The sequence below is a fragment of the Pleurodeles waltl genome, chromosome 11 (genome assembly GCF_031143425.1).
Source record: "Pleurodeles waltl isolate 20211129_DDA chromosome 11, aPleWal1.hap1.20221129, whole genome shotgun sequence".
Taxonomy (NCBI): domain Eukaryota; kingdom Metazoa; phylum Chordata; class Amphibia; order Caudata; family Salamandridae; genus Pleurodeles; species Pleurodeles waltl.
In genome coordinates this window covers 796,491,594-796,512,900 of record NC_090450.1, presented here as the reverse complement: position 1 = coordinate 796,512,900, position 21,307 = coordinate 796,491,594, and the positions used below count along the sequence as shown (strand labels likewise).

Genomic DNA, 21,307 nt, shown 5'->3' with positions numbered 1-21,307 from the left:
GGCCTTAGAGTGCTTTGCTACATGGATGGATGGGACGAAATTAAACAAATTCACATATTCAAGAGAAATCTAGAGGTATTTGTTTTGAAAAAGTCAGTTAGGTTGAAATCCACTGGCGGTTACACTTATTGGACTTTGGCCACTTAAAGGAAATCAAGGCCTGGGAAAGAGCAAGCATCCTGAAACAACCAAAGACACTAGGCAGGGCAGTGAGAAAGAGTCTAAGAGGATGATTTATTTATGAGGATGACTGGGTCACCTGAAGTCCATGATGAAGATGTGGGTCTTTAACGTTCTCTTTAATTTAAGATCTAGTGTGTAACAGTATAAAGTTCCCCAAATAAGGCACCCTAAACCTGATCCTCTTCTATTGTCCCTACCATTACCTAACCCCTCATCTTTTGCCAGAGACACCCCCTCATCCACTCCCTGGGCCAGTGCTGCTGTCCTGCAGTGGTCCACTTCACCATTACCTTTCCTCTGTCTCCTTTTGCATGAGGGTGGACACCTTTCCCTGGTGCCCTTGAGCAGCACTGCTTTCCTGCGAGATGGGAGTCTTGCCGGAAGCTGTTCTTTCTGATCACTCTCACCCTTCATTTTCGTCGCCACCATCTTTACAATGTAAAGTAGTTCTTTGTAGGGCACATCCGTTTTCGAAAGCAACTTTTTCAATTTAACTTTCTACCGCATTTTTTAGGTAAAAAAACGCGTTATCACTAAGGTAGAGTAGTCAGAGCTACGCCTTGGCAGCCTTGAAACTGCAGTGTGTTCTCCATGCAACAAACAAGATCTAGGAAGACAACCCTGACATCCTGCCTTCCTCCATAAGACATATCACGGAGCCTGTTGCGTCACACAATGTCTTGTATAATATTGTGAAGGGCAGGCATAACTCGATGTAAACCTCGTAAAGTGGCATATAGGATACATAGCTTGGAATTTACTTTTTTTTTTACATATGTTTTAATATCTACCCTGTGCATCATTAATAGGAAAAATGGATGATCAGGTTTTAAAAACCAACCATCGCAATTCCAAGCAAATGAGCAATTTGTATGTAAATTGATACACATTTAAAATACTATATTATCTGTACGTACTGTTCGCTGAAAGCCATACTGATTTTTTTTTACTCTTCATAGATGCAGCAGACAAAAATATATTATATTTTATTTTAAACACTGTTAACACCGATCTTAATATCAAATTACACTTTGCCACACGCCGCTTGTGTAGGGTTGGGGAAAGAAAGGGACTATTTGGGGTTTTGAGCAAGGAAAAAGAAAAGGGATTATCGGGATAAAACGAAGCAACAGTCACATAGAAAATACTGCCTTTGACTAGTAGTTTTTGGGGAATTGGGGAGAACAGAACATCCAGATAGGCAAATCAGCTGTTACAAATGTGTAGGCTATCCATGTTTTCCTCTTCCACAATCAGAAGTAAACTGACCAAATTCAAATAACCGTCACGTAGATGTTATGATATTCTTTAATTCAACTGCAGTGTTTCAAAGAAGCCCAGTTACTGGAACTCAGCTTTTCTTCTTCTGACAAAGCCAATCATGTTATGTTTATTTATTTCTCTGCACATGTCCTGCAGTCTGTCATTTCTTGATCATGTTAGCTATTCTCGTTCCACTCTGGCACCATAGCAACGCCATGAACAGTATGATACTGGTGTGGAGAAAGGGTTCTTGGTACTCCATAGACAAATTCACCTGGCTGTAAGGAATTGGGTGACTGGATGGTAGTCTGAGGACCACAGTGCCGGATGATAGGCTGATGGGCAACAGCAGGCTGGTGCTGGAACATGCTGTGGGTATCACCAATTTGTGAGGATGAGTGATTTGCCACACCAGCTAGTCTTGGCATGAGGGACCCCGATGTGAAGTGAGCAGAGAAATGCTGATATGGTAGTCGGTCCAGAGGTTGCATGGCAGTGACAGTGCAGCTACTGTATGAAGGCACACTTGACCAGCTGTTGCAACTTATGTCCTCCAGACTTGGCGCCGTGTCAGTGGCAGATGTAGATGAAGCATACATGCAGGCTTGCCGCTGGGCAGATTCAGCTCTGTATGAAGAGCTCACTCCCTGAGACTGTGGATAGCCAGATCGATAGAAGGGGTCTTCCTCAGTAGGAGATGTTTCCATGTAGGATTTCTTGTATGGATGTTCAGTGGGGGAGCACTCTTCATCACCTAGGAGCAAATATAAAAAAAAGATCAATATAAAATATTTTTTATTCCTCATCTCTCTCTCTCTATCTATCTCTCTCTCTCTCTCTCTCTCTCTATATATATATATATATATATATATATATATATATATATACTGTACAGTGCTTAATTTGAGCCGGTGGTTTCCGTGGGGGGCACTGGCAATTATTTTTGAGGGCCAGCACTTATTTTTCTCAAGCATTTACTGGAAGCAGAAGATACATATGGGAAAGACAGAGCTAGAGAAAAATTAAAAAGTTTCACAAAGGGAGAAAGCAGAAAGCTGCAGGACTAGGCAGGGAGTGGCTGTAAATGGACTAAAGAGACCTGAGATGTTTCAGGATTATGCTGCCTCAGTATTCCGTGCTCGCACATTTAATTGCAGCATTCGCGTGTTTCAGAGGAGAACGTTGGATACCGACACGTTTTTAATTACAAATTAAGCACTTTTACTGTATAATTGAAAGCTAAACACCAAACATTTTGAAATATACACTAATTCAGTGAATACAATGAGAAAGATAGCAACGGAAAATGTATTCCATCATCAAAACATCCACCAACACATCCTCCTCAGCATCATTTTACATTATTAATTTGCCTAATACAAATTAAGCTTTTTATTACAAATAATGACTTCATCAGTAAATTGAAAACCGATTTGATTTTCATCCACATAGGAGCATTTTTCATGCTTTTGGGAACTGAAGTCTTTATTTAAAGGTATTAGGGCCAGATGTAGCAACCGGTTTGCATGTCGCAAACTGCGAAAAACGCAGTTTGCGACATGCAAAACGGCCATCGCGATGCAGAGTCACATTTTGTGAGTCGGTACCGACTCGCAAAAAAATGTGATTCCGGCTCGCAAATATTAAGGGGTGTTCCCTTCCTATTTGCGACCGCATCGCCATGCTGAGTTGCTTTATGACCGCGAAAGCGGTCGCAAACCAACTCGCAGTTACCACCCACTTGAAGTGGGTGGTAACGCATTCGCAAACGGCAAGGGGTCCCCATGGGACCCCTTCCCCTTTGTGAATGTCGCTGAAAATATTTTTTCAGAGCAGGCAGTGGTCCATTGGACCACTGACTGCTCTGAAAAAATGAAACCAAATGGTTTCATTATTTTTTTTAATTGCAACTCGTTTTCCTTGAAGGAAAACGGGCTGCAATTCAAAAACAAAAAACTGCTTTATTAAAAAAAGCAGTCACAGACATGGAGGTCTGCTGTCTCAAGCAGGCCACCATCCCTGTGAGTGCAGGGACTCGCTTTGGGGTCGCAATTTGCGACCCACCTCATAAATATTCATGAGGTGGGTCTTTGCGACCCCATAGCGAGTCGCAGAAGGTGTCTGAGACACCTTTCTGCATGCACTTTTGCGAGTTGCAATTTGCGAGTCGGTATGACTCGCAATTTGCAAGTCGCAAAATTTGTTCTTGCTACATCTGGCCCTTAGTGTTTATGACATACAGACGGTCTCAGTGATTTTATTAGCTCAAAAATTTCTATATATCGGAAATGGGATCTAGGTGCTAAACTTCTAAGCTGTCTCGGCACTGTAAATTCAATAGAGACATACAAAATTTACCCGATCTCCTCTTGCATCTTACAAGGTTTACCTACTTCTTATTGGTCATCATAAACAAATATCAGGTCTCACAGCAATGACAATTTGGGGCCAGATGTAGCAAAGGATTTGCGCCTCGCAAACGGCGAAAATCGCCGTTTGCGAGGCGCAAATGCCTCTTTTTTATGCAGAAATGCATATTGCGAGTCGGGACCGACTCGCAATATGCATTTCCGAATCGCAAATAGGAAGGGGTGTTCCCTTCCTATTTGCGATTCTGAGTGGTATGCAATACCATTTGCGACCGCATATGCGGTCGCAAATGGTGTCGCAGTTACCATCCACTTCAAGTGGATGGTAAACCACTCGCAAATTGGAAGGGGTCCCCATGGGACCCCTTCCACTTTGTGAATGGACCCACAAATATTTTTTCAGGGTAGGTAGTGGTCCAAGGGACCACTACCTGCCCTGAAAAAAAAACGAAACTAAAGGTTTCGGTATTTTTTTTAAGTGCAGCTCGTTTTCCTTTAAGGAAAACGGGCTACACTTAAAAAAAAAAAAATGCTTTATTTAAAGCAGTCACGAACATGGAGGTCTGCTGACTACAGCAGGCCTCCATGTTTGCGAGTGCCTAGACTCGCTTTGGGGCCGCAATTTGCGACCCACCTCATGAATATTCATGAGGTGGGTCATTGCGACCCCATAGCGAGTCGCAGTACGGTGTCTGAGACACCGTACTGCATACCAATTTGCGAGTTGCAAATTGCGAGTCGCAGGGACTCGCAATTTGCAAGTCGCAAATTGGTTATTTGCTACATCTGGCTCTATGTTCCTATCGTGCAGTGTATCATAATTATAGGGGAAAAAACTAATGTGTACTATATATACAGCTCCTTTTTGGTTAAGTACTGCACTGGATCCTATTTCTCTCAGGCCTCATTTAAACCTGCTTTTATTGAACCATTAATCAGTGTTTAAACTCTTTGCGAGAACGATTATAAGTTCAAGTAAGGCTAAGTCTGAAACCCAGCTTTGCACTCTTTGCAAAAAGAAAAGGGAGTCAGGACATTTAAACATGTATTTATAGTGTGCGCTATGCTGTTAACTCCTAGACCCAAACATCTTCGTATGGTGTTTGTCACAATATGAGTGACTCATTAAGCGTTGTGTTTTTTTATATAACACTCTTACATCATTTGATTGTAATAAGATTGTAACATTTTGTAAATTATTTTGGGCATATAGTTAGCGCACATTAGATTGATCAGGTGTTATGGTAGTTAAATCATGTGCATCTGTTGCTGAGATCAACATCAAACTTTAATAAACTTAACCCGAGTGTAAAGCTCACCTAAGGATGGCACCTTCAGTGACCACCCCGCCTCCCCCCACAATGGATTGGGTTTGAGGGCAAGAAAGTATCCTTCACAATTAGACATACTGAGTATATATATATTATCATTTAACCCCAAATAAGTACACGGATGTCCTACACACAGATGCCTTCCTATCACGCTACATCAAAAATGACTGTTGTACCATAGACATATTCCTCAGCCTAAAATTCTCCACCGTGGTATGTTCTTACAAAACTACACTTAATCTTTAGCAACTTGACATAAAAACATCTTCCCACATGGTTCCGAGATGGTTATATTACAGGCAGGGGCAGAACAGGCTGCTTAAAAAAAACATCAACTTACTTTTTTCAGTGAAAGCACCAGCATGAGTAACACATGGACATGGTTTCCCCACCCCTACCTGTGGGTCACTCAAAGGTCCTACCAAATTCCTGTTTTTGCCTCCATATCAGAGAGGATGAAGAGCTTTCCTCCTGTGCTCCACTAACTTATGTGGTTCTATGCAGTGCTTTAAATGGAAAAATAGAAGTGCAGGTACTCTGTACCAGAGTACCTGCTTGTTTCTGAGAAGTGCCGGTACTCTCCAATTAAAAGTATTACTTTTTTCTTGAGATATGCCGGTACTCTCCCTCGCAAAATAAAAAAGTGCCGGTACTCAGTACCGGAGAGTACCGGCCCATTTAAAGCACTGGTTCTATGGTCTTTTGTGGCAGCTAGTTCTAGAAATGTCGGTTTTTTTTCATTTATTTGGTCATAAAACAAAAAGAAAAATCTTGCCTTCCTCTCTTGTGCCTGCCAGACAATTAACAACGGGCTGTTATCATTGCATAAGACTGGCCTATCAGTTCTTGGCTGCTGACTTAGGCACAGGATGGATTTTTACCTAGTAATTTCATCCAGTTAGTTCGTGCCCTTCTGTGCTGAAATGTATTAGAGTTAATTCAAGAGCAGTTTTCTGCTGATGACAGAGGTGGTACTAGTGCTAAGTATACTCCTACATGCACTACTGGTTACTTATTAGGAAACACTGATTGAGGTATATCCTCATTACGTCACACGTTCTGCCTGAAAAAAGTATTGTATCTATTACATCGACCCAACCATTACAGATAAGTCTAGGAAAGTAGATTTGGAGTTAAGAATAGTAAATATAAATTTACCCTGACAGTGTAGTGGATGTAATATTTGTAGTCCTAGTACAGCCCAGCTTTTTCAAACTATGTGTGGCTTAGAATGTACAACAGAGACGTTGTCTGTTCTGGAATCTCACAGGACAGCGTGGCCTTGAACTAGGACTCATCAGGCTGCTAAAGTTAAATTCTTCATTTGGACCAGACTGTTGGTAACTGTGCTCTCTGGGCCCAGAGGGTCTTCACAGAACTACCTGAAAAGTCAATTCCTAGCAGTGGTAATTACAAAAAATTCTTCAATGTCTTTAGAAGAAAAGGAGACTGACGGTCCTTTGGAATTCGTGCAGCAACATGGCAAAGAGAATCACTGTTGAACTGAACCATCACTCATGCTATCACATGGTTCATCGTGTCATACATATTTTTGAATGTTTAGGAAAACTAATTAATACAAAGATTCAGTTACCATAACCAAACAAATCCACTGGTCCATGTTCGATGATTCCAGTACCTGGTGAAAAACATCACATAATATGCCTATGTTGAGTGTCAAACTACCCCTTCCAAGAAAGCTAGGGTAATTACTGGTGAAATAAATGCATAACTTGATGGCAAGCCAGTGTACCTACTTCAGACTTTCATAATGTTAAGAAACTGAAAAGACAAAGAAGGATTTAGGCTTGATTCCTCTATTCACACCTGCTTCTTCATCCAGGCTAGGAGTGGTTGCTCTTTGAGCAAGTCTTTTTTGTTCAGTTGTTTCAGTAATTGTAGTTTTATGTACTACATACATGACTCTGAAGTATAAATCATTAATTGGCCTGAATTCTTAATTATATTCCTCTCTTTTTTTCTTATTCCTACAGCTTTCTGACAGAGAACCGCTGTCCTTGGGCCAGGGAGAGCTTTATTCATGGATTTATGTTAAGAGCAGCTATGACTACTGTGGTTTCTCTAGGCTCAAGTTAGTTCTAGGATGAAGGGTAAAGAGCCAAGTTTTTAAGTGTCTATTGAACGTTAGCAACATGGGTTGGGAGCAGGTATCCAGCAGGATCGAATTCCATAGCGTGGCATCTTTTTTCCTGACTCTCCTCCTCCCTATTTACTGTAGTTACAGCAGGGGACTATGAATTGTGGCTTTATATCAACATTTGAGATCCTGTACAAGGACGTATTTCTTGAATTTGTCCATGAGGACCTTAGGGGTTGTGCCATGGTAAATTTTAAATATCATACACAATGCTTTGCAGAGGTTTATTTTTACCACAGGTAGCTAATGTAATTGGATGTATCGGGAGACAGTCACAAAATAAAGATAAAAGATTATTCTCAATGACGCATTTGAACTTTTTGTGAGCAATTGATTGATTTCAAGGGCAGGCCTAGGTAGGCAGAATTGCCATAATCTAAAAGTGATTGTACAAATCTTATGACAATCATAATTTTGTGGGCAAAGGAAAGGAGTAGCATGATGCGTCACAAGACACATTTATTGAAAACTCGTTTCAGTGATCTTTCTTATCAGATGCTTCATATTTAGGTCAGGATATAGATTCTGAAAATACAAAACTGGGCACAGAGAGTCTCCAAGTGGGATGAGCTATCATGTGGCACCCTAGAGATTGATTTTATTTTTTACGGGCATGACTGCAGATTTAATAGGTTTTATTTTATACGGATGTGACCTCAGATTTAATAGGGTTTCATTAAAGCTAGTTTTGTGTGATCCAAGATGATATTGTAAACAGGATAGAACATAGACCTAAGGAAAGATTAAATGGATCCTCATTCAAGCTGATAATATGAATATAGTCCATATATAGGCATTTATAAGATATTCCGTAGACTTAGACTGGTGAGAGGCTGCACTCAAATTAAACTGTAGGGGTGAGAGCACAGGTCACTATAGAACTCTCCCGTGTAGGGTGATGGTAGAGAAGGACAAGGAACCCATTTGTATTTGGTTAATTCTGTAAGTAAAGGAGTCTGCACATGAAAGGGCTTCTTCTTGGATATGGAAAAGTTTGAGGCATTGAATGATGATATAGTGATCAATAGCAAAAAACATGGCTGATATGTATAGGATTTTCTTAACTCCTAAACTTGAACTTCTGTTATCCACAGTTATTCTGAGATAATTAGTTACTGGAGTTATCAGGGACTGGGTTACAAAACCAGGACGGAATAACGTCAGGTACAGCTGGAATATTATGCTGTTCAATACAAATTTACAGTTTTTCTTACAACCATTTTTGTCTGCAGGTTTAGTGGTATATGTCAATAGATATATAGGTCTATAACTGACTGGCTCTTCTGGACTTATTTAGCTTTTTTAGAGATTGTTTTAAAATGTTTTTTGAAAGATTATTAGGGACCTTACTATATGCAGGAGAGGTTTTAGTGGTTTGTTCACCTGATGGTTTACTAATTGTAATGAGTTTGATTCACTATTCCTCAGCAATAGGGGAGACATTTTGGCGTGCTATTTCTTTTCTAACACAACAAAAGATTTAACCCTGTTGTTGAATCTAAGCAAAGAATTGCTATTGAGCTGTTTTTGCATAATGCAAATTTTTACCTTATAACCATGGGACAGTGAAGCTAATAACCCTTGTGTTTAGAATATGATTCCTATTGGTGACGGAGGGGATGGAAGGGCTGTTGACAATTTTGAATAGTGCCTGTGGGTTATTTTTAGTTTGAAGAATCTTTTGGGGTTAGACATTTCTAGGAACCTTTCTAACAAAATGGTTATATATGTCATCTGTCTAAGGTGATTAAATTCATCTTGATGGTTATGGGGTTTCTGCCATGTTCTTGCATATTTTTTAAGTCATTTTTTCTCTTCTCCATGAGCCTCTGTGTACCATAAGGTGGTATCACATACCTTGCTATCAACATTGTTGGTTTTATCCAAATTAGACTTATTAGCTAGATATTTCAATGTGTTATTAAAAGCTGTTCGTGTTTCTGATGTCCAATCGAGCCTGGATATTTTAGGGACCGTTATGCGATTCTGTCCAAATCTTTGCCACCAAGGACCAAAGATTCTGAAAAACGCAATTTGGAATGGATGATTAATTCTTCCAGCTAAAGATAATCTGAAAGGGTCTGGTGGGGACAGTAAATTATTATACAGTCCAGCCTCAGATTGGCAAGGTGGGCAGTTGGCCAGCAGCAAAGGGCCTGTTTTTGAGGGCCGCTGGTGGGCCGTTGTTTTGGTGGTGGTCTGTCTCAACCGCAAGCGCACAATGTCAAAGGCTGTACTTAAAGTCTTTCACAGCTGTTTCAGCATGATGTGTGTCTGCCCTCTGGCTCCCTCCAGGTGTGACAGGAGCCTTAAGGAGCTGCCGATGGGAAGCCATTAGCACTTGCTTTGCAGGGGACTGGGGGAGGGGAGAGGACTGGAAGGAGTGGTAGGGCTCATGTACAGCCCTCCAATGCCTCTGGGCCAATTTCGTGCTCTTAAATACTGCATGTATTTGAGGAAAGTGGCACTATTTTTTTATTGTTGTATTTACATGCTAGCATCGTTCCCTTTGTTAGAACTTACATGTGACGTTTGCAAAAAACAAAAAAAAACAAAGATACACCTGAGCATTGGAAGTCCGTCCTTTCTTAAGTACTGTAAAAAATCAATTTCTAAAAGCCTGGAATGGGTGTAAAAGGCAATATAGGTCTGTGACATTTCCTGTTTTTCATTCATTTCATCCACGGCAAACGTATAGATAAAAAACAAATAAATATGAGTTCCTTTTTTTCATAAATCTGTGCTTCCAACATCTATTTTTCCCTTGGAATGTTAAATTTCAATTTAAGTACTGGTCGTATAAGCGTTAGAATACTTTCATTAACACAAATGTTTGCCAACACTTAGCTCCATGATCATAACCGAGCAGTTTATTGCGAACTGTGCAAATGTGGGGCAATATTTTTTGGCTACTGGGGCTTAATTGTCCAGTCGGTGTTTATGCTCTTTATTTATTTTTTATTCATTTATTTATTCTGTCGCAGTTTTATATCGCGCGTATATGGCCCGAAGGCCTCAGATTTCTTTACAGCGGTAGCAGGAAACAAACGTAAAGCAAGTTATAGTTACAGTAATTACATTCAGACATTTACTGGGCAGTTTCAGCAGACTGGGTTCAATAGAATGGAACAGTGTTTTGTTGTAACCACGGAGTTCACACTCTCAAGGATGATGTAAACTTCTTTATTTCAAGGAACACTTCTCCATATGTGGCGATCACATTCCCAGCCTGCGGAAGCCTCCACTCCCTGGAACTTAGATGGTGCTCCATGACAACAGAATCAACGTCCAACTAACATTCCAGACAGACTAGCATATATGTGTTAATTATGAAAAATATGCAGCTCGTGTTTAAGAAAAAGCTAGATCACAACATATCTCCCTTCTTTCACACAGCAAGCTAAAAACTAATGTAAACACCGAGGTAAGTAAATGATTTAAAAACAAATTCAGCCTTTGAATAACTGATGCAAAATAATAAAACATAAGTGTAACTTACAAAGTTGCTGTAGATAATTTTAAACCTGAGAGCAAAGAAAGTGTTTGATAGAAATGTTTACCAGAAATCAGAGAGATTAACAATGTAATATAAGCAAAATCATCTCATATATTCTTACAAATAGGTCCGGGGTCTCCGAACTCTTGAGGATCTCTGAGAATTGGCATTTCCTATTACCTCTCCCAATCTTGGCCCAAGAGTGCTCAAGCTGTCACTTGATCTCACACCACCAACCATCTGGTGATCTTGTACCAGCATGTACCCATTGCACTCGACATCACTACCTACTTTGTATACTCACATTACTCTCACCAGGACCATATTTAGGTACTCTGTGAATAATCCACTTCTTCCCACTGACTAGGACTACATGTCATTGATGCACCTCTGGGGCCCTCTAACTTACTCAAGCCTCTTTTAATGCGACCAGAGCATACTTTGACCCAGTCAACGGGAATGATCCCACTCTTACTCTTCTCTTCTTCAGAAACATCATCATGCACTGTCAATCCATTTCTTTCAATCAAATCCCTTATTGGTGATGGAATAAGCTTAGTTACTGGCTTTCTCCCTCTCATTTCGTAAAAAGGAACATTGTTAGTGGCTGCATTCTCAGTGGTGCGATACGCCCACACCAAATCAGAGACTACCTCTTCAGTATCAAGTTTGTTTCCTTAATTCCACAGCACCTTTGATCATGAGATTTGCCCTCTCAACCGTCCTGTTGGTCTGAGGATATGAGAATGTTGTATTCCACATGCGACTGAGAGAGCGTAGCTAATATAATTTATATTAACATGAAATGCTTATGAACTAATGTATAATAATGCCGCATAGAAACTATATTAATATGTTTTGCTTAAACGTGCACTTGAAATGTGACCACGGGGAATGGCCACCAATGTATAGGAGGACTAATGTGAATGACTAATGCTTATGAATTCTTGTATTAAAGAATGGTTTTATACTAATTATTAATGATTATGTTATTAAAGTTTGCTAAATAAATCTTGTAGGCCTTAAGTTTCCATGAGCCGAAGCCTAGCTGCCTGGCTCTCATATTAAATGTCTTTTTCTAAAAGTGCAGTGTGCTGACTCGCAAAAGGACATGACCTCTTGTTTTCTTCAAACTAGAAGCTGAATGTAACTATAATGGATCCGTTCTCATGAAATTCATATTGCCTGTAGAAATGTTTAGTCAAAATGCAACAGTGTAGATTAGTATAATGTACAAGGTCGTTAAACCGGTACAGACAATGGAGCTACTGACCGAAGATGTGCAAAGGAATTACAGAAGGATGAAATCACATCGGACGTGCTACCTCTGAAGACGTCAATCATATGGACCAATAAAATGTCTGTGAACTGTTGTGGGGTGACAAATTTGATGAGCTAATTCAAAGTTAATTGGGTAGAGATAGTGGAGTGCAACCCCTTAGCCAATTAGATTTTAGGGGAATGTACAAAGAAAAAGGGATAAAAAAACATGACACGGGGAGCCTTTTTGGTGGGTTAGGGAGATGCTATTGATTTTATCCAGAAACTCTGTCACTTTGTTTGGTGACTTATATGGTTTACTTAAACCATCCTTTTCTTAGATTGCCCATTTTTACACTTTGCCTCCCTTTGAGGGATGTGCCCCTTCTTGCCCCAGAGCTGAGTTTTGACTAATGGCGAACCAACTGATGTCCTGAAGACGAAGACTGAACCTGAGTGCTGGCCTAAACCTCGGAGGGTAACTATGACAATGAAATTGTGATTTGTCTGTTTGCTTTTCCTTTCTAGGTACCAACTGCTTACTTTCGACAGAGACCATTGATAGATGTTTACCAAATTGGTGTTCTAAATTGTTTTGCATGAAGCCCAACATGCCAATGCTAATCAGTGGTTAGGATAGGGGTTCACTAAACTGACGCAAATAGACAAACAACTGAATCTATGTTTTGTTGAACTGACGCGTTGATGATACTCTGCTAAAGTTGATCTATGTTCACGTCGTGTTATGTTCTGATGTTTGTGATTCTTGCCTTAACGAAATCTTATCAGAGTTGCCATATTGTGACTATGCTATTGTGTTTCTTGGTTTTGAGATTAACGCATCTGCTTTTAGAATTGTAACTAATAGGGAATAAAACTCATAAAATTCTACTAAACTGGTGGGGTTATTCATGACTGCAAGGCCATGGTGGTGTCTTGAGTAGATTAATGTATTTGACTAAAGTGAAATGCATTGTTGTAATAAATATTGATGACATTATTAACGTATTGATTAACATATTGATTAGCTATCTCGTCCTAAGGTGTCTCTCAACTGGGTCAAAAGATTAATTGGCCTAAAACGAGTCCTGATGTGTAATAAATTATCATAAAGGGACGCGTTAGCACGCCCAGCAACCATCATCTCCTGAGCAGGTTATTGACTTCCATTGTTCGTAATGAGGACAGCAGGAAACCCATCCACCCAACACAATCTCACGTAGTACACTTATCATAATCCTTGTTGATATTACCGGAAAAGACTTTACAGTCAGCCACTGCACGTGTACGTCTATCAACACCATGGCAAATTGCTTGGCTCGGTTGACATCAGAAACAGGACTAATAAAGTCTAGACACACACTGACCCGGGTCCTGCATGGTACCTGGTGGAGCTTGGAGACCCACTTTCTAACTCTTCTCACACTCCTTGCATTCAACGCACCACCCTACCCATGCCACTATATCATTGTCCATCCCTTGCCACCAGAACTCCATCCTCACTCCTTTCTTCATAAATGTTTGCCCTATGTGCCCTTCATGAGCTATGTGGAATAACTGCTTCTGAATCCCCATCGGCGGTACAATTTGTCTCCACGTCTTATCACCTTATCAGCAACAAGTGATAACTCATCCAGCACCTTACTGAAGGGCCTAAGAACATTGTGGAGGGCACTTTGTCTTCTCCCTGTGTTTGACCTGGCATCGTTGGTGTGGTCTCCCCTGTCTTTTTTGCCTCTGCTTCCTATGTTTTGACTGTGTACTGGACTCAGTTTTTGCTGGTGTTGTTACTCTGGGCACTTAACCACTGCTGACCAATGCTAAAGTGCAAGTGCTCCTTGTGTAAATTGAATGTGTTATTGGCTTTTCATTGATTGGCATATTTGATTTTCTAGTAAGTCCCTAGTAAAGTGCACTAGAGGTGCCAAGGGCCTATAAATCAAATGCTATTAGTGGGCCTGCAGCACTGATTTTGCTACCCACAGCAGTAGCCCTGTAAACATGGCTCAGACCTGCCACTGCTGTGTCTGTGTGTGCAGTCTTTAACCTGCATATTTGACCTGACAAGTGTACCCAATTGCCAGGCCCAAACCTCTCCTTTTTATACATGTAAGGCACCCCTAGGGTAAGTCCCAGGTAGCCCCATGGACAGGGTGCAGTGTATGTTGAAGGTAGGACATGTGCTGTCATGTTTTTACATGTCCTAACAGTGAAATACTGCCAAATTCGGTTTTCACTGTTGCAAGGCCTAGCTCTCTCATAGGTTAACATGGGGGCTGCCTTTAAATAACTTTTAAGTGCAGTTCCCCCTTGGGAGCAGATACAGATTTAGAGTTTGGGGTCTCTGAACTCACAATTTAAAAATACACATTTTGGTAAAGATAGTTTTTAAATTGTCAGTTTGAAAATGTCCCTTTTAGAAAGTGGGCATTTTCTAGCTTAAACCATTCTGTGACTCTGCCTGCTTGTGTTTTCCCTGTCTGGGTCAGACTGACAGTTGGGCTGTTTGTGAATCTCCACTAGAAAGTGACACAAAGGGAGCTGGGGTGTAGCCTGCATATCCTGATAGGCCATCGGGCAAGAGTGGAGGGAAGAGTGGTCCCTTTCACCTGAAAGGGCTATGCCTGCCCTCACACAATGCAGTCTCCAGCCCCGTCGTGTGAGTCTGGAGCCAGGCCTGGGCAAGGCAGGATTTTGTGAACAACAGAGACTCTCCTTTGGAGTTTGCCTACTTCAAAGGTAGAAAGGGGTCTAAGTAGTGGTCCCAAAACCCCAGATTTTTAGATTACTTCTAGATTTAAGAGGAACCTCTGCCAAGGAGAAGAGCTGGAGGAGGAGTACTGCCCCTTTGCCTGTGACCGTGCTTTGCAGGGTTGGCCTGCAGTTGCTGCTTCTGCCTGAAAGTGGACAAAGATTGGACTTTGTGGTATGTATTCCTGCTTGTGAAATGTCTCTAGGGGCTTGGACTGCGCTTGCCTCCTGTTTTGAAGTCTTACGGCCATCATAGACTTCCTCTGCCAGCACTTGGACTCTCTGCTGAGACTCATGCTATGCCAAGTGAAGCCCTATCCAGTTCCTGTGCCCTTGAAAGGTGAAGCTGGTAGAACCAAGGTGGAAATCTACACACGGGAGCAGTGCGGGAAGAATTTAGATGCACCACCTGCAACGTGGCTGTGAAAACGACGCACCACCTGCATCAAGGCTGGCATCAAAATCAATGTAAACCTGCGTGGATCCGAGGTGCCTCGCCTGGAAATCGATGCATTGCTGTCTTGCAGGAGAGAAACGACGTACGGCCTCACTTACAAGTAAGGAATATGCATTGCTGACTTTTTTGATGCCCATGAAGCTTTATTTTTGATGCAAACCAGCTATTTTGTGTAACAACAAAGTTTTGATTGTTTTCTATGGAGTAAAGACTATTATTTTAAAAATTCATAACTTTACTTGTGTATGTTGGATTTTTGTCATTCTGTTCTTTTTTGATTCAGATAAATATTGGCTATTTTTCTAAACTGGTGTGGTGTCCATTTTGTAGTGTTTTCACCATATTACTGTGTGCTTTTGTACAAATACTTTACACATTGCCTTTGAGATAAGCCAGACTGCTTGTGCCAAGTTAAAATTGGGGTGGGCAGGGGTTATCTTAAGTGTGTATCTCCATTGCCCTGACTAGAGTGAGGGTCCCTACTTGGATAGAGTGCAATCTGACTAACAACCAGAGAAAACATGTCTAACACCCCCCTTTCCTGATCACTTCCTGCACTGCTCTCAACACTTAATCATTAAACATGGCACATGACCACTTCGAGCTACTAACTGCTCAATGCCTCCACTCAACCACATCCTCCATACTGGCTATCTCTCCTTCTTTTGTACTTCTGCCCACACCTTCCTCATCTACACTCTTCCAGTCCAAAGGTAACCTTGACAAACTGTTGGCTTGTACATTTCTCCAACCTGATATATATTCAAATATAAAGTTATACTCGTGTACTCATGAGGCCAGCCTTGCCAATCTTGACGACCCTTTGCCTGCCCCACCAGGGGACACAATTTTTATTGGTGGCTTCTGGTCAGTGCGGAGAGTTATCTGATGTCCCCAGAGAAATGTTCTAAAATACTTCATTTCCCATGCTGATGTCAACCCCTCCCTCTCAATCACTGAGTAGTGACGTTCAACAGCAGTAAATGAAGGCAAGTTCAACTGTTTTCTCTTTTGAACCATACTTTTGTGAAATAACAGCACCGATACTACTGGCACTAGAATTCACTGTAAGACTTGGACTTTTCTTAGTGTCAAAAGGAACAAGAATACCCTCATTGCAGATCTCTAGTTTAATGTTTTCAAACCATTTGTTATTGTTCTGCACCCCATGTGTAGCTGACACCTTTCCTCATTAACACTTTTGAAGATTTGGTTTTGCTGGCAAAGTTCTGGATAAACTTTGAATAATGTTCAATCAACCCTAGAAATTACTGCAATTGATCCTTGTCCTTAGGTACAGGTACTAACTTTATTGCTGCAAGTAAATCTTTTTTTGGTTTAACCTCATGCATAGTTAAGGTATGTCCCAAGTATTCAATTTCAGTCACTTAAAATAAGTTCTTTGGCAGAGGAAAATTGCCTGTAACTATATTTTGGTGTAGATCCCTAAGGTCTACATAAGGATGTAACTTGCCATCTGCCTTCTCCGTGATAACTACTGGAGAGATCCAGGTGGAAGTTTCTACTGGTTGAATAATAACATTGTTGAACATTTCCTCCAACATTTTCTTTACATCTTCCCTCACCATGAGTGGAACTTCCTGACCTTATGTTGTAGTGATATAGCTCCTTCTTTAAGCTTTATTTCATGCACACACACCTTCACCTGCCCCAATTATTCTCTGAACATCTCTTTTGCACAATTCAGTATTTCACCCATTGCTGTGTCTTCCACCAGCATCACTTGAATAGGTGCACACAGGTCTATCCCTGTATGAAGATCAAATTGGTGATACCATCCTAAAATAGGTGGTCCTGACTCTGTTATGTAAACCTTACCTTTGATGTGCCTATTCTTGAATTCAATGTCAGTACACATATACCCTGTGATGTCTCTCTGTTCTCCCTGAAAAGCTCCAAGATTGATAGCCTTCAGTAGTAACCACACCCCAGGCCACTCTGAAAAGAACATACGTTTTGGAATAATAGTATATAACGAGCCAGAATCCATTGTGAGTTCTGCCTTTCTTTCCCTGATGGTAAATTCTGCCTTGGGCCTACTCTTTCTGATGGATACAACTACCTGTGGATTCCTCACCTGATGAATACTCCCATGGCGCCAGCATTTGACGGAAATCTTCTTACTAGTCTCTGCACGTCGACGAGGACGTCACTCTAGCCCACGCGACGCCGTCTGACGTCATACAGGCAATAAGAAGTCCTCGCCGACGTGCCGATGACAGTTCCCTTTTTTCCGTGCATTCGAAACGGTTATCTTCGAGGGAGTTACTGTTACCTTCGTGGTTACAGTGTATTGTCTGCTGCGTAGTCTTCTCTGCGGTAACAATGTCTCAGAGGAAGTCGGGTTTCAAGCCCTGTCGAGAGTGTGGGGGCAAGATGTCAGTTACAGATCCTCACTCCGACTGTCTATGGTGTTTGAGCTCCGACCACGACGTCTCGACTTGCGATTCATGTCAACACATGAATCCGAAGGCCCTCAAAGAGCGCGAGGCCAAGTTATTCATGGCAAAGTCAAAGAAGAAGGAGAAACATCATAAGAAGTCTTCTTCGCCAAGGTCTCACCGGCGTCATCGAGACTCCCGGCGCCGTAGAGACTCACGACGTCACTCCAGCAAGGAGTCTCGTTCGAGGTCACCTTCGGCTCGGCGTCGGAGGACTTGGGAGGTCAGCCCCACGGTCACGCCGCATCCATCGACGCCGTTGCCCTCACCGGCGTCACCGACTTCACCTGGTCAGGCGTCAGTGATTGAGGTGGTGCAGCCTCTTGTGTTTTCTCCGGCGTCGCAGACGTCGAGGCCGGCGTCGGGGTCGCCCTCGATCCAGGCACCCCAGTATCCGGCTTTTCCCACTCCTGGAGCCGATAGTACCGCGTTTCTTAATGCGATGTATACCATCTTTCAGCAGATGGCTCCAGGAGCTGCTCCGGCTGGTCCTTCGGGGCCCTTGGCCTTTTCGTTGGGTGATCCTGCGCCTCTTCGGCCGGCACCCTTTATGCCCTTTCTCCCTTTTGGGAATGTGGGCTCGGCGCCGGTGCCGGCGTCGGTGGCCGCTCCGGTGGCTTCGGATGTTTCGGCCCCGGAGGTTGCCCCTCCGTCGAAGTCAGGATTTTGCCCTGTGACTCCGGTTGGTCCATCGGCTCCAAGACCTCGTCCTCCGGCTCCTGCCTCGGCGCCGAAGCTGCCTGTGGCGCCGGACGCGGCGTCAGATGCTTCTGGAGATCGGCGCCGTTCTTCGACGTCGGCGGAGGCCATGTCGACTCCGCGTATCGAGGAGAGACTTCATTCGAGGAGGCGTGCTCTCCGTCTTTTAGAAGAGCAAGAGTACCAGCGAGTCCTAGAGCATAGGGCTGTGGCCAGGAGGTATCGAGCTGCACCATCTGACCCTGGCTTTCTCTCTAGACACCCTAAGCCGGAGAGCTTGGTGGTGCAAGCCTCCTGTTCCTCAAAGTCAGCGCCTGGTTCCTTCCCGACGGTGCCTGGAGACAGAGACTCCAAGAAACTGGATGCGCAGTCCAAGAAAATATTTTCGTCATGCAGTTTGGCGTTGAAGGCCACCAACGCCACGTGCATTCTGGGGAGGTACATCCATGCGCTGATGGATGATATTTCGTCTTCATTCACGGAGCTTCCCCAGGGTCTTTTGGATGTGGTCTCGGACGCCCAGGCTGCCGCGACCCAGATTATCCAGTCTGGGCTGGACACGACCGACTCGGTGGCCAGGGCGATGGGCACGGCTGTGGTGGCAAGAAGACAGGCCTGGCTCCGAAACTCAGGGTTCTCTGCGGATGTGCAGTCGACCCTGCTGGACCTCCCGTTTGATGGGGACAGACTGTTTGGAGCCAAGGCAGATTCAGCCTTGGAACGATTTAAGGAGAGCAGAGCCACAGCCAAATCGTTAGGACTGCAAGCTCCTTCTTCCTCTGCCTCTTCTAGAATTTTCAGGAGGTTTCGGGGATTTGGGCGTGGCTCTTATTCCTCTTCCTTTCGGGGGAGGTTCCAGCAACCCGCCTCTTCCCTCCCCTATAGGTCATTTAGAGGGAGGGGGAGGGGTGGGGTCCGTACCAGAGGAGCCTCTCAACAGCACTCTGCCTCTTCCTCGTCCTCTGGAGGGGTGCAGCAGGGGAAGCAGCCTTAGGCTTCCACCGTTTCCCACTCACTCCTCTCCTGTAGGGGGAAGATTACAGCGTTTTCTCCACAAGTGGAAGTCTATCACAACGGACACTTGGGTTCTCGGCATTGTGGGAAAAGGCTACGCCCTTCCCTTTCGGGAGTTCCCGCCCCTCATCCCGCCCCGCCCATCTTATTGTTCAGAAGAACACCTCCTGTTGCTAGAACAGGAGGTTCAAGTCCTCCTTTCAAAGGGCGCGGTAGAGTTGGTCCCAGAGCAGGAAAAGGGTCGAGGTTGTTACTCAAGATACTTCCTGATTCCCAAAAAGGATGGTCAGTTGAGACCAATCCTGGATCTGAGGATCTTGAATTGGTTCCTCAAACAGGAAAAGTTCAAGATGCTGACCCTAGCACAGGTGCTTTTGGCGTTGAACAAGGAAGATTGGATGGTGTCTGTCGACTTGCAGGATGCTTACTTTCATATCCCGATACTCAAGTCGCACAGGAAGTATCTCCGGTTTGTGGTAGGGTCGCAGCACTATCAGTTTGCGGTCCTCCCGTTTGGTATTACTTCAGCACCTCGAGTCTTCACAAAGGTGATGTCAGTGGTTGCGGCGGAGCTCAGAAGGAAGGGGATAGCAGTATTCCCTTACTTGGACGACTGGTTGATCAAAGCCAAGTCCCCGGAGTTTGTGTCGCATCATCTGCAGTCAACAACCCAGTTGTAGTTCGACCTGGGCTTTTCGGTGAACGTGCCCAAATCTCACCTGCAGCCCTCTCAGCGCCTCCTGTTCATAGGGGCAGTACTGGATACAACATTGAGTCGAGCCTTTCCTCCGCCTCAGCGGATTCAAGATATTCAGGAATTGGTTCCAATGTTTCGAAATGGAGCGGTAGTTCCAGTCCTCAAGGTCCTTCGTCTGCTCGGTCTGTTCGCCTCCTGCATTCTGTTGGTCACGCATGCTCGCTGGCACATGAGGGCTCTTCAGTGGTGCCTCCGAAGGCAGTGGTCTCAACACAAGGGAGATTTAGAAGGTACTGTCAAGATCTCCAGAGATGCTGCTGTGGAATTGAAGTGGTGGATTGCGGGCAACAATCTTTCACAGGGGAAGCCGTTCGCGCAGTCGCCACCAGTGGCCACGGTAATAACGGATGCCTCCACCCTAGGATGGGGAGCTCATCTGGGGGATCTGGAGATCAAAGGGCTTTGGTCTCCAGAGGAACAGGTGTTTCATATCAATCTGTTGGAGTTACGGGCTGTACGTTTGGCTCTCAAGGCCTTCCTCCCATCCCTTCGTGGTCAGTCGGTACAGGTCCTGACGGACAATACTACCACGATGTGGTACATAAACAAACAGGGAGGAGTAGGGTCGTACCTTCTCTGCAGAGAAGCTCTTCGGCTATGGTCCTGGGCAAAGGACCATCAGATTTGCTTGGTGGCAAGTCATCTGGCCGGGGTCTTGAATGTACGTGCGGACAGTCTCAGTCGCCAATTCTCGGCAGACCACGAGTGGCGTCTCCATCCAGATCAAGTCTGTTTAATCTTCCAGATGTGGGGGTTTCCTCGGATAGATCTGTTTGCCACTCGGGAGAACGCGCATTGCCCGTTATTCTGCAGCCTCCAGTATCCGATGCAGGGAGCGTTGGGGGACGCGTTTCAGATAACCTGGTGCGACCAGTTGCTTTACGCGTTTCCCCCCATACCCTTGATTCCTCGAGTGTTGAGGAAAATTCGCCAAGACCGGGCCCAAGTCATCTTAATAGCTCCGGATTGGCCAAGGAGGGTATGGTACTCCGACCTTCTCCAACTCTCACTGTGCCCTCCGCTCCGTCTCCCTCTCAGGGCAGACCTCCTCTCGCAGTCGCAGGGGCAGGTTTTACACCCCAACCTCCAGAGTCTGCACCTACATGC

The 21,307-nt window shown here is 43.7% G+C and overlaps 1 protein-coding gene across 3 annotated transcripts in view; it reads right to left on the bottom strand.

The window, feature by feature from the left end:
* Positions 1–1,154: 1,154 nt before the first annotated feature.
* The window catches only part of TBX5 (T-box transcription factor 5), a 399,833-nt gene continuing 379,680 nt past the window's right edge, over positions 1,155–21,307 (bottom strand). For all 3 annotated transcript variants that reach the window (XM_069214523.1, XM_069214522.1, XM_069214521.1), the window contains one exon: positions 1,155–2,200. In XM_069214523.1, the coding sequence (XP_069070624.1) occupies positions 1,623–2,200 (578 nt within the window). In that variant the 3' untranslated portion in view covers positions 1,155–1,622. The remainder of the gene's footprint in view (positions 2,201–21,307) is intronic.